Consider the following 13,391-nt stretch of genomic DNA (forward strand, 5'->3'; position numbering starts at 1 on the left):
CCCTGAGCTGAAGGCAGGTGCTTAACCAGCTGAGCCACCCAGGTGTCCCTGATTGCATTGTTTTTGTCTTAATCCTATTAATGTGATATGTTACATTAACTGATTTTCAACTATTAAACCAACTTTGCATTCCTGGGTACATGGTCATGGTATATAATCCTTTCGTACATTATTGGATTTAGCTTGCTAATATTTTTAAAGGGTTTTTGCATTTATGTATTAGTCTGTAGTTTTATTTTCTTTGATATCAGGTTTTGGTTTCGCATCAGGAAAATACTGGCCTCGTGGAATTGACATTTGCCTTGCTTCTATAGACAGGTAAATAGAATTTGCATTATTGTAATTTTTGCATTTATTTGTTTTTCATTTTGAGAAAGAAGTTTCATAAGTTATTTTTAAAACAGAAACTAGATCTTATCTACCGGCTTGACCACCAAAATTTAATAGATGTTTCATCTGAGAACCCATGCAGGGTCCTCTATTCACAATGTTTGTTGATTGCAGACAGGCGCAGAGACAGATGGCATGCCAGAGACCTAAGTACCTCAAAGCCAAACTTCCCAACTGATCACAGACAGAAGAGAAAGTTGCCACCTTCTTTTTCTCTACTGTAATGTAGAGGGATAGAAAAACATCTCCTGAGTAGTCATGGACCATTGCTGTAACTTCTTATCATAGCCCCTTGAGATTTGGGGAAGAAATATGATAATTATATATATAACCAGTCAAGCTCGCTCTACTGATCAAAGTGTTTCTATTTTTTTTTTAAGATTTTATTTATTTATCTGAGAGAGAGAGACGGAGCACAGCAGGGGGAGGGGCAGAGGGAGAGAGAGGACAATGACAAGCAGACTCCCTGCTGAGTGGGGAGCCCAACACAGGGCTCTATCCCGGGACCCTGAGGTAATGACCTGAGCTGAAGTCAGATGTTTAACTGACTGAGCCACCCAGGTGCCCCCAAAGTGTTTCTAGATGCCAAAGCCATATCAAGTGTCAGAAGAATCTGTGTGTTGATCTAGTGTTTGGAAGGAATTGACTATCTAGCCAGTGTTTCCCTCATCATGTAACCTTAATATTTGTTATGATCATGGTTGATTTGGGTTATTTTTCAGTGTATGAAGCATAAAGAACAATCACAATACTCTACATGAAGGTGACTTTTGATTAAAGAGACATCCAAATGTAACAGGAAAGAACTGCTTTTTTTCCAAACATCACTTTAAATGACTTTTTTCTTCTGAAAACAAACGAAGTCACCTCAGACTGAGACTCACTGGTATTCATTCTTTAGGCCACTCATATGTTACCTCTTCTAGAATGAGCAAGTGCCTACCACAGCATTACCTATGCGGTCTCATTTACTCTTCACACAATACTCTGAGGTGTAGGTATTTTATAGATGAAGAAACTGGGGCTCATATTAAGAAATATGCCAACATCACCTTTTTTTTTTTTAAGAGCTTATTTATTTGAGAAAGAGAGAGATAGCAACAGAGATCACAAGCGGGGAGGAGAGGGAGAAGCAGACTCCCCGCTGAGCAGGGAGCCCGACGTGGGGCTGGATCCCGGGACCCTGGGATCATGACCTGAGCCGGAGGCAGCCACTTAACCGACTGAGCCACCGGGGCTCCCGGCCAACATCACCTTTATAAGAAAACGGTGGAGTCTGGTTCCAGCACAGATCTAGGTAAATTGAAGCCCACTCCCTCCTGCTGTACACAGCCCCCCCCCCCCCCCCGCCGCCGCCCACGGTCCTGCCGGGCTTCCCAGATGCGTACCTGTACAGCTGTGTCAGAGACCCTTTTCCCACCCCCCCAACCCCCCAGTTTCCACATCGTTTGGTCATGAGTTCCTGGGGTGGGTAGGCAGGGATGCCAGGACTCTCTGGTTCTTTCTTTGTGTTTCTAGTACTTCATACTGTGGCTGATGTGCAGGTATTCAACGAATGTTGAAATAATGACTGAGTGAGAACGATTTTACCTCCTAGGCTTTTGAGGAAAGCTCAGATATGAAGGAAATCAGGAATTTATCTAACCCAGCCTTGCCAGTCAGTGGAGTTGAGGCTCCAAGAAGACAGGTGTGATCTGCCCAGTCATCTGGAGAGAGCCAGATTAGAGCACAGTTGTCCTAGGGGTGCCTGGGTGGCTCAGTCGTGAAGCGTCTGCCTTCGGCTCAGGTCTTGATCCCAGGGTCCTGGGATCGAGCCCCGCGTCCGGCTCCCCACTCGGAAAGGGACCTGCTTCTCCCTCTCCCGCTCCCCCTGCTTGTGCTCCTGCTCTCGCTGTGTCTCTCCTCTGTCAAATAAATAAATAAAATCTTAAAAAAAAAAAAACACAGTTGTCTTAGTCCGTGGCTCTTTCACGGAACGCATAGGCCGGTTTCTGACGTTTCAAAGCTGATCCTGCCCCTCAGTTTGTAAGGTATATAAATGTAACGCACATGTAAAAATAATAACAAGGGATCTGAATCTTAAATCATGTAAAGATAACATTTCAGGAAAAAAATCCTAACTACAGTGACTTCATGAGGGACTTAACACTATTCATTACTTCTTTTGAGAAATCATCCATCTGAAGGATTAGAATCAAATCTTAAGACTCTTCTCAGCTGAAACATCAACCAAACACCTGGCTCTGGGTTGGCGGACTAAGAACCTGGGCTCTGAGCCAGAGGCTTCACCCAAGGTGTGTGGCCCTGCCCTATGCGCCCAGCCTGAGTGAGGTATTTTCTTACACATTTCACAGCTCTGTTGTTACTCGGTGGGTCACGAATGAAAACAATCCCTTCCTCTCTCCTGCCCCCTCCCACTGGCTGTGCCTTCCAGCCAGACCTGATCTGCCAACTGTGCTGTCACCAGTGCTCACCCACCAAGCCCGACCCTGGGCCACCATGCTCCCTCCCCACTCAACGGCCCCCCCCACCCCTTTCAGGTCAGGCTGTCAACAAAATCAGGGGACATCTTCAAATTCTCTAAAATTCACTGTTATGTTTCAAAGTGGTGGTGTGCAACCACAACATTTTCCTTCCGGTCGGCTGAGGGTGGCCGTGTCACACATTTTCTCTCTGAAGAACTCTGCCCAATTGTCTCCTTTCCCACGTGTCCTGAAGGGTCCTCACAACACATTAACCCATCTGGGCTTCACTTGTAGATTCCTTCATTGACTTCCTCTTTCTGTAGATTTGTTTTCAAAATGATAATCTCACAATAGGAGCTTCTTTGTGATTTTCATAGTTTTTTTTCTCTTTCATAGGGTTGTAGGCTAATCTGACCCTGATATTAATTCATTTTAAATTCTACAATATTTGCACAGAAATCTTCCCTTTCACCAACTCTTCTCTCTCCACCCATCCCAAATAAGGTCTTTGAAAAGGGTGACCTATCTTAACGGAAAGGGAGAAAATGGCACGTACTTATTTACTGGGTACCGTCTTACTGTATAGCCCTAAAAAAACCCCTCAAAACTCTAAAGCGGCTATGAGATGTGTTTCAGTGTTTCATATATCTTGTTTTGATAGAAAAATACACAAATCCCATTTAACAGGATGACATGGGGGGTGCCTGGGTGGCTCAGTCGTTAAGCGTCTGCCTTCGGCTCGGGTCATGATCCCAGGGTCCTGGGATCGAGCCCCGCATCGGGCTCCCTGCTCGGTGGGAAGCCTGCTTCTCCCTCCCCCACTCCCCCTGCTTGTGTTCCTGCTCTCGCTGTGTCTCTCTCTGTCAAATAAATAAATAAAATCTTTAAAAAACAAAACAAACAAAAAAACAGGATGACATGGTCAGGGCCAGGCCAATTATTGGTGTGTGGTAGGTATTTATAAATTTATATGAGTGATTTTCCTAGTTTGCTATCTATACCGAAAACATTTACTTCATATATATAAACATATATACTTGTTATTAATAATTCATTGATTATATGTATTATTTTTGTATAATATATTTAAAGAATTCACATTGCCTTCTTGCCAAATTTTTTTTCTAGTTGAACTACATTAGCTTCCCCAATGCTAAATATTTTTGTACTACTGTTGGTTATATATAGATATAACCAATTTATTTTGTTTTCATTTATTTCCTGGAAGTAAGAGTACTTATTTCTCCCACTTGTCAACCTTCTATTTCCAGGCCAGACACTGTCTGGACCTCCTGTGCTGGCCGATGTAGTAGCCATTACCGTATGTGGCAACTAAACACTTGAAATGTGACTAGTCCAAACTAAGATGTACTTTAAGTATAAAATACAGATCAGATTTTAAAGACTTGCTCTGAAAGAATGTAAGCTATCTCAATAATAGATTGAGTACATGTTGCTATGCTGATATTTTGGATATCTTAGGTCAAATATTAAAAACAAAACAGGGGAAGCCTGTTTCTTTTCACCGTTTTCAGTGTCACTACTAGGGCGCCTGAGTGGCTCAGTTGGTTAAGCGACTGCCTTCGGCTCAGATCATGATCCTGGAGTCCTGGGATCGAGTCCCACATCGGGCTCCCTGCTCAGCGGGGAGCCTGCTTCTCCCTCTGACCCTCTTCCCTCTCGTGCTCTCTATCTCTCATTCTCTCTCTCAAATAAAATAAATAAGATCTTTGAAAAAAAAATAAATGTCACTACTAGAAAATTTAAAATTTCATATGTGCCTCACATTTGTAGCATGTGTTATATTTGCCATACAGTGCTAGTTTAGGTACTTCATACACTTAGAAATGAATGAATGAGTAAATGAATGAGACAAGCTATACTTTCCTGATCTTTGAGGACACCTCATAATTGTCTACCAGGAAGGAATCAAACAAACTCAGGGTTTGATCGAAACTTAACTACAGTTCAACCCAATCTTTTCATTTTGTAATTGAGACTACCCAGGCCCAGAGAAATTTGCATGCCCTCTGCACTATCCACTGAATAAAGACAGGAAAGCAAGGTGTTGATTCAATACCAGCATTTTTTCTGTCATCATCAGTGGTAAATGCCTTGGTGAAGATATCCAAAGTATCCAGGGACGAACACTCTGGATTCTAGAGGACTATCAACTGTACTACCTGTAGAACTATTTCAGCCTTTATGATTACTCTCTGCAACTGACCAGAGCCCTCTAAGACAGACACGTAGACCAAGCTGCAGTCTCATGTGGGAGGGACCAAGCTGGGCGGGGCGGGAAGGTCCAGAATGGACACCTTAGGACATTGTACATTGTGACATCATCAGTGATGGTCTCAGATGGCTTCCCACTGCTGGCCCTCCAGTCTCAGCTGTTACTGCGAGTCCATTCCCCTACCATGAGTGTGGAGCAGCTAAAATCAACAGATCCACATGTACCTTGAGGTGACAGACTGGCTCTGGGGAATACTCCCTTTTTCTGTTTAGAGGTGCCCCTTCGGTTGGCTCTTTTGTGTGAAGAGGACAATGGTGCTCATTTTTCTAAGGACAGTCCTGAAGGATAAGGTTTATCCTTTTGTCCTGATTAAGGATTCATATTCAAATAGTGCAGAATGTGGGGGAAAGAGTCCTAGGCAGCCATTCATTTCTCCCGCAGCACTGATCATGCTTACTAGGGAAAGGAGGGCCAAAAGGCTTCCGTTTCCTCCCCTCCCCCGGTGAGTTAGGCACGAGTCTGGGGCTACGGCTCTCACGTTAGATTCCCTGCAGCCCCACTAGTTCCCATCCCTGCCCTGGAGGCCCAGTCCTTTAAAATATTATCATTCTGGGTCGATAAGACCGAAATGCCACGTTTTACTCAAACTAAAATAGGTTGCGTTGGTCAGTCTCATTTACTCCTATGTATTTATAAATAGGCGGGCTTGAATTCAATAAGCACATTTATGTAAATGTTGGGCAAAATTGAGTCCACCCAAGTGAAGTGTGGGAGGGTGGTGGCTGTGCATCCCAGACTAGTGCCTTTGAACTGTAACTATGTATACATGGCTACCCTGCAGGCTTAATTTTAGCTAGATGAACTACCAGAAATGTTAGCAATCTGTCTCTTCAGATTACTTTTGCTCTTTCTCTTTGCTAAACGACAGATTTTAAAAGTATGGAATCCTTGGTTTCACATGTTTCTTTAAACAGAACTGTAACAATTTTATCAGCGATTATATTTATCTTAACATGAATTTTTAAGCATCTGAGGCAACATTCATTTTCAAATAGTTGCATGTTTTACCTTGAAAAGTTATACTATCTATAAATAGTCTATATTAATTTATCCATGTAGCTATATACAGTGAATATACATGTATCCATGTACTTTGTGTGTGTGTTATATAGAGAGATGTGTGTGTGTGTGTGTGTGTGTGTATACACACCACATATATGTGTTATATAGAGAGAGACACACAGAGGGAATAAGGATAGTAGATTTCAGCTGGATGGTTCCATCTTATTTCTTATTTTGTATTGAGATTGTCATTTAGGAAATAATCTTTACAAATTCTGCTCTTAAAAAGACCTCAAAGTCTTAAATATCTGAAACCTCATGACAAAAAAGTAACATGAACATGTTAATGAATTTTCCTTAGTTGATCAAATATTGTAATTCATGCTTTATCTTCAGGACTTTTCCATTTCAAAAATGATTGGGACAATTTTAACAAATATGTTTCTCTCAATAATGATGACTGAGTAATAATTCTCCATTTCACATTCAGTTCTGTAGCTTGTAAGTGCAGTAATGGGTACAGTTGCTACTACATTTACCATCTGACCATATGGTATAACATACATCTGCCAAAGAGGACAGACATTCTATTACAATAACAAACAACATAGGCATAGTCTTAAGGCAAATCGACAGACATCAGACATCTTCTTTCTTTTAATTTATCCAACTATTATCACGTAGCACATACCTATGTCATATATGTCAGATACTTGCTTTGACACTGAAAACTCCAAGATGTGTGCAGCTGGTTCTCTGACCTGGAGGAGTACATAGTCCGGCAGGGGAGGTGGTCATGCAGGCAAATGACTATCCTATGATGTCACGATGTCCTATGTGTAATAGAAGCATATACAAGGTGTCATGAGTGCAGAAAGAAAAACAATGCCTAACTGCTGGAATCCAAGAATGAACGAGGTCAGGAGATAATCACAGAGAAGACGGTCTTTGAATTGAGTATGAGGTCTTGGTAGGAAATACAGTGTGGCGGTTAAAAGAACCGTCTGTAGCCAGACTCTATGGGTTTAAATCCCAGCTCTACTGCTTACCAGCCAAGGAAGCTTAGGCATGTTATTTAACCTTTCTGTGTTTTAGTTTCCTCCTCTGTAGAATGGGTATAATCACTGGGCACAGTTCCTAGGGCTGAGGTGAGGATTATGTGAGTTAATGTGTGCCATGGGCTCAGAACAGTGCATGGCACATGGAAAGCCCTCGATCAGTATTAGCTCCAATGCCAGGGATAGCAGAATGAGAGAAAGCAAGGAGACACAAAGGATCATGGCAGGCTTGGCTTGTCAAAACTGAAATTTGAGGTGTATTTGTGTGGAGGGTGGTGGGAAATGACAAGGATGGTCGACAGATTATGGCAAGAGAGCCTCATATGCCACACCCATGAGGCTCATATTTATGGGGCCTGTAGAGAATTTTAAGGAACAAATTCAGGTTTGTGTTATAGAAAGATAACTTTGGAGCAATGGGGAATGAGTAGAGGCCAGATTAGTTAAGAGGTTACTGATGAGAAGAGATATGATCAAGGCTCGGCTGGGGGATGGAGGGTAGGGTGGAGATTCAAAGTTAAAATTGATAAGACTTGGTGACCGATTAGATTAAAGGGTTGAGGTGGAAGGAGTTGTGGATGACTCTTGGACTTCTGGTTTGGGTGATTTGGTAAAAAGACTGGAGGAAAAGCAGGCTTGGGGATCAGGTTTGGGATTTGTCAAAACTGATGGGCCTGTGACGTGACCAAAATTAGTGTTTACGCCTGCTGGAAGTCAAGATTCAGTACTCCTCAAGATCGAGGTAGCAGCTGACATTGTGGGAATGTGAGTGAGAGCATGATAAAGGTTGTATACCGGAAGAGATTCGGGGATGGTTTGGGAACATTTCTGAGCCAAAGAAAGCTGAGTCAGCAAAGGAGAGTATTCATAGAACGAGGAGGAAAATGTAGAAGAAAGTGGAATCATGGAAAATGATGCAGTGGAAATTCGAGGAGGAAGTGTTCAAATGTAGGAGAGAGGTTAGGTAGAATGAGAACTGAGAATTGTACTTCGGATTTGGCAATTAGAGAAAGAGCTTAAGAAAACCCATGAGCTATTACCTCAGTTAAGTGTAACAGAGTGGAGAAAGAGATACAGTGAATCCTTTTCATTAAGACCCTAGATGTTAGTTAATATTTCAGGTCAAATCTAGGGGAATTCCTGGAGAACATCCAGGGATGTGGGCCAGCTTCAGGCTGGCTACATGAAGCAGATCTGGCCTGTCCTCACGGAGCTATTTACCCAGAACCTAGCCAAGGGGCTGTGGTGACCAGAGGTTTGTCTAAGTAGAGGTCTGGGAGCTCCTGATAAATGGCTGGCTCCAGAAAGTGTTAAGTGGCCCTGGGGCGTTGCCAAAAAAGTTCTGTGGCTTTGATAAGAACTTCAAAGCCCTGAAGTTAACAGAGTTGATCTGGTAGCTTGTGCCCGTGTTGGAGGGAAAATGGGTGTTGGTGAGGATGGTGTTAACAGGTTGTTTCAAGTTGGTTCTGTTCTGGAACACATCCAGACTCTTGGCTCTGTCTTAGATGTGATTTTTCTGATTAGGTTTGCTTCATCACCTGTTTTCTTATTTCCTTCATGTATGTAAGTGTCTCATCTCTCCAACGGGATACTCAATTTCTTAAGGGCAGGGACCACACTCCAAACAGTGTTTTGAACTCCCTGTAAGCACATTCTTGTCCAGTTGAACCCTAGCTCAGAATCCTGGTATCTTCAGCCTCACCGGACTTAGAACCAAGAATAGGTCAAGCCTCTACAGTGCACCTGGCATGACGTCAACCATCAGCGCAAAACAACAAAAAACCAAAACTTCCACAGTTACTTCCCAAAACTTATCCTAGTAAGGTTGAACTGAGGGGATATTTAGAGCAAGCAGTAGGTGTTGATACTGCAACTTTTGCCACTCGTTGGATGCGCTGGGCCTTGACTCCTCAGGACCCCTGGCCAAGAACTCCAAGGCCACCACACTGGTCTCCCAGCGGACACTTAGGTTCGGGAAGAATCTGTGCCATGCTAAAGGACGTTACGGCTCCCACGTGGCTAGACTAAGGTCTCCTCTGGTATGTCCACACAGGGGACCTGATGCAGTCTGGATATGGTAACTGGAGGGGGGGGGCAAAAAAGGAAATACAGGGTGGAGGTGTTTTCACTTTTTTTTTTTTTTTTGTATTGATGGGGAGGGGTGGTTTGGGATGGATCTAGCGCCTCAGCCCTATCCCTTCCAGTCTCCCTCGGCTGCTCAAGTTATTGGCCACCGCTCGTCCTCTCCTCGAAACGGTGTAGACACGGCCCGCACCGGTCCGACGGCGGAAGGAGCGCGTAGGAAGCGGAGGTGGGTGTCCCCCGGCCCCCCACCCCGCCGAAGACCGCCAGGCGCGGCGGGAGGATGTCGGCAAGCGGAGGGCGTGCGTCGCCCCCCCCTCCTCCCCCGCCCGCGCCCCCCGCCCTGGGGGACCCCGCGCCCAGGGGAAGCCCCGCGCGGGTGCCGGACGCCCTCCCCAGTCCCTCCGCCTCCCCGAGGCCCGGGGCTGCCTCCTCGGGCCGCGCCGGGGCCGCCCGCACTGCGCATGAGCGGGAGCCCGGCAAGCCCGTGAGAGGAGCCGCCGCCGCCGCCGCCGTCCATTCGCTGCGGAGCCGGAGGAGGAGGGGAGAGGCCTGGAGGACACCAACATGGTGAGGCACTGCGGCCGCCCGCCCGCCCGCCCCGCCGGCTGGGGGCCGGCGCAGCTGCGCACCCCCGCCCCGCCGCCCTCCGCCCTGTGGCGACCCCGCCGCCCCGAGCCTCGGCCCACGGCCTCCGTCCGCTCCCCGGAGGGGCTCTCCTCCCCTCCTCTCCCTTCCTCCTTCGCCCCTTCCCGCCCGGGCGCCGCCGCTACGCGAGAGCCGAGGAGGCGGAGCGGAGCTGGGCCTAGTCGGGAGCCCCGGGGAGTTTGGGGCGCGGGGCGCGGTCCACGGTGCCCCTCGCCGGGCCCGGCGCGGGTGGGGGAGGCGTTGGGGCGGGGGGAGGGGATGGGGCAACGGCCCTACCCTGGCCGGGCCCCCTCGCCGGCTCCATTGTGTCTGGCCGGGGACCGGGCTCCGGGGTTCCGGGTGAGGAGCCTCCCCCCGCCCCGGAGCCGGGGCTTCCCCCTCCGCCCCGCCGGCGAGAAGGAAAGACTTTCCCGGCGCTCCTCTCCCTCCTCCGCTCCCGGCTCCAACACCCCTCAAGTCTCCAGGCAGTTTCGCTTGGGGCGGGGTATTAGCCCTTTTCCTTTCTCCATCACCTCTTGTTGCGTCCCATGCTTTTGGAAAATGAGAGTTTAACTGGCCAGTTGGTGGAGGTTATAGTCGCCTCTCCGCCGAGAACATGGGAAACCGCTGAGCTTGGGGGACGTGGTGGGGGGCGGGGAGTACGGAAGTGCAACCTGTTCTCATTTCATAAAATTAGGAGAAACAGACTTGCTACCTTTTGAGCACATGTTTAATTTTCTTGGGATGGGAGGAGTAATTGCTTTATTATGCCAGTTAAAGACCATTTGTGATTTTTAAAAAACAGTTTGTCAAGTTATTTCCCTCTTTTTTGTTCGGGGCGGGGGAAAAAGTCTTACCAGCTTGAAGAAGTGGTAGTCAAGTTATCTGTTTACATTTTGGTAATCTTGTACCTGACTCTTTCGAGTTCTCTTTTTTCCAGAAGTGGTATTTGGCGTTATAGTTTGAGCATGAGTTGAATTCCATGCAGGTTACTGTATGAATAGACAGTAAAAATGATATTGTTGTCCTTTTGCTCATGGGGAATATAAAGGCCTCTTTGAGGAGGGTGTATGTGTGTGTGTCTGTGTTAAGGGAATGCCCCAGTATCTTTGTTTTTAGTTGGGCTTATTTCTGCTGAATAACACTTATCTAGCTCCAGCCTCTAACTTGGCAGAATTTTGGTGTCATGTATGGATATGTGGTTCGGTTTGTCATATATTCCATGGTAAGTTTCATGAAAATTTGTCATTTGTACTTGTAAGAAAACTTTGCCATAAAGTACAGGTTAATGTTTGGATTGACATTGCAGTATTCAAAGATCTACTATGGCGTCTAAACATTTTCTAAATTTTTAAAAGTATTTTTTGAGGGTCATAGGCACTACTAAAGTTTTCAGACTCTTGGCATGTAGATAAACAGTAAGTTTGAAGTAATGAAATGTAATTCCCTGGTAAACACTCTGTGAGACTGAAATGTGTTCTGTTCATAATAGTCTGTAATTCAGCAACATCCTCTAGAAACCAGGCTCTTCATAATGCTCATCACCTGCTCAGGAATTCAGGATTCATGTGGTTCATGCAAGAGTTCAGCTTGGATTGGAGCTTGTAAACTTCTGTCCTTTTGTTAATATTAAATTAGCTAGTTTTGGAACTTAGCCATAACTCATCTAATGATACCAGTAGTGGCAACATATCACTAATTTAAAACACTTTCTGTGGCTGAACTCAGATCATGTCACTAGAATTGTCTTGGTATGCTCTTAGTTTAGAAACTATAAATCACCACGCACTCTCATAGAAGTTAGGCCGTAAGATTTTTCTAGTTAAGTTTTTCATCATAAATTTATAATTGTTTCTTGATATAATTTTTGGGCTAATAGTTCTCAGTATGTGTAGCTTAGGCTATTTCCAGAAGACATGTTATTGTTAATTCTAGGGTAGGCTTAAATGATAGGATATCTGAAATATTTTGTATAAAAAAATGTTCAGTTAGCCCTGCCTGACACATACACGGACCAAAAATAACTCCCAAACTAGACAGTATTATGTTAATTTCTGAAAATCTTTAAAAAGTATTCAAAATTTCTGGGTTTTCTTATTTGTAAGATGACAGGATTGAATTTGATTTCTAAAGTTCTATTCATATAAAAATTTTGACTAATTTCATCTAATAGATGTGTAAGGAGTATGTGTCAGCTAACCTACTAAATTTTTATAGATGCATGGCATAGGATTTTTAGACCAGAAATGGTTCCAGAGATCATCTGTTTTACTCTTCCTCCCTTTTACAGGAGAAGAAATTGAGGATCAAGGAGGTTTTGAGGTTAAGATTTGCAAAATTACTTGTTGCAGAACTGAAACTTTTTCTCCCGGTTTACTATTTCCGCCAGTATTTGTGGTACATGTTATCTCTTAACTCACATGGGATCTAGAGAAATTGTTGAAAATTGGATTTGATATTAAATTACATTATTCATTTAAGTAGAGGAAAATCCATGTGTTATTAATGAATATGTTAAATAACAAATTTCAGATGGATGACTAATGATGTTAATTACAGTGCTTTTAATGGCTTTTTAAAAAAATGTGTGGACTTCGAAATTTAAGATTGTACTTTCAACAAATAGAGTTTATAAGTCCAAATGAATGTAGTCCTGTTTGTCTCTTTAGAACTTATTTCACAGTCTTTTGCATATCCACAAGTAAATTAAAGGAGGGCCTTAATTCATTTCAGTAATCATTTATTAAAACACTTTGTGCCAAGCACTGTTCTGGGCACCAGGAATGTGTGTGTATATGTGTGTGTATTTTTTATGTTTCACTGAAAAAATGAAAATCCCTCCTCTTGTAAGGGCTACATTTTAGTAGGGAGACACAAATAATAAACATAGTATATATTTTTCTTCCATGTTAGAAGGTGTTAAGTGCTATGGGAGAAAACAGTGTTAAAGAGGGATATTGGGGGGAGAGGTGGGGGCACAGTGGTAGTGGATTTGCAAAATGGTGTCTACACCACTGATGAGGTGAATTTTGAGGAGACTAAGAGATGAAGGATTAAGCCATGCAGAAATGCGGTAAGACCAGTGTGGCCGGAGCAGTGTGTATGGGGGGCACGTGGTATTTGGGCATTAGAGCTGATGAGGTCTGAGTGGTAAGGAGTAGAGATGGGTAGGTGTGGGTGGGCATTGTAAGGATATTGGGTTTTTATTCCAAGAGAAATGGGAAGCCACTGAAGGACTCTGAGTGATATGATAGACTCTGTTTCTGTTTGTCTATAGTGTCCAATTACAATATTATAGGCAATTATTTTTTTAAAGCAGTTTTAAAAAACAAAACCCTTACTGTAATTTTTTTTTTTACCTTGCAGCTTCTGTGTATAGGGTTTTCAAGTCTGTTTAAGATGACTAGTATTCAGTAAAAACCTAGTTGACCATTGAGTTTACCTAACCATGCTAGTTAATAAAAACAACAA

The 13,391-nt window shown here is 44.1% G+C and overlaps 1 protein-coding gene across 4 annotated transcripts in view; it reads left to right on the forward strand.

The window, feature by feature from the left end:
- The first annotated feature begins 5,205 nt into the window (after positions 1–5,205).
- Positions 5,206–13,391, forward strand: part of DCUN1D1 (defective in cullin neddylation 1 domain containing 1) — a 35,491-nt gene continuing 27,305 nt past the window's right edge. The window contains exon 1 of one of the 4 annotated variants that reach the window (XM_025878064.2): positions 5,206–5,321. In XM_025878064.2, coding sequence (XP_025733849.1) covers positions 5,310–5,321 — 12 coding nt within the window. In that variant the 5' untranslated portion in view covers positions 5,206–5,309. Of the gene's footprint in view, positions 5,322–9,501; positions 9,523–9,715; positions 9,864–10,297; positions 11,146–13,391 lie in introns of those variants that run through there. The other 3 variants (XM_025878079.2, XM_025878070.2, XM_025878057.2) reach the window with 3 other exon arrangements.

The sequence above is a fragment of the Callorhinus ursinus genome, unplaced genomic scaffold (genome assembly GCF_003265705.2).
Source record: "Callorhinus ursinus isolate GAN/ISIS: 27379988/994484 unplaced genomic scaffold, GSC_fseal_2.0 scaffold1, whole genome shotgun sequence".
Classification (NCBI taxonomy): Eukaryota; Metazoa; Chordata; class Mammalia; order Carnivora; family Otariidae; genus Callorhinus; species Callorhinus ursinus.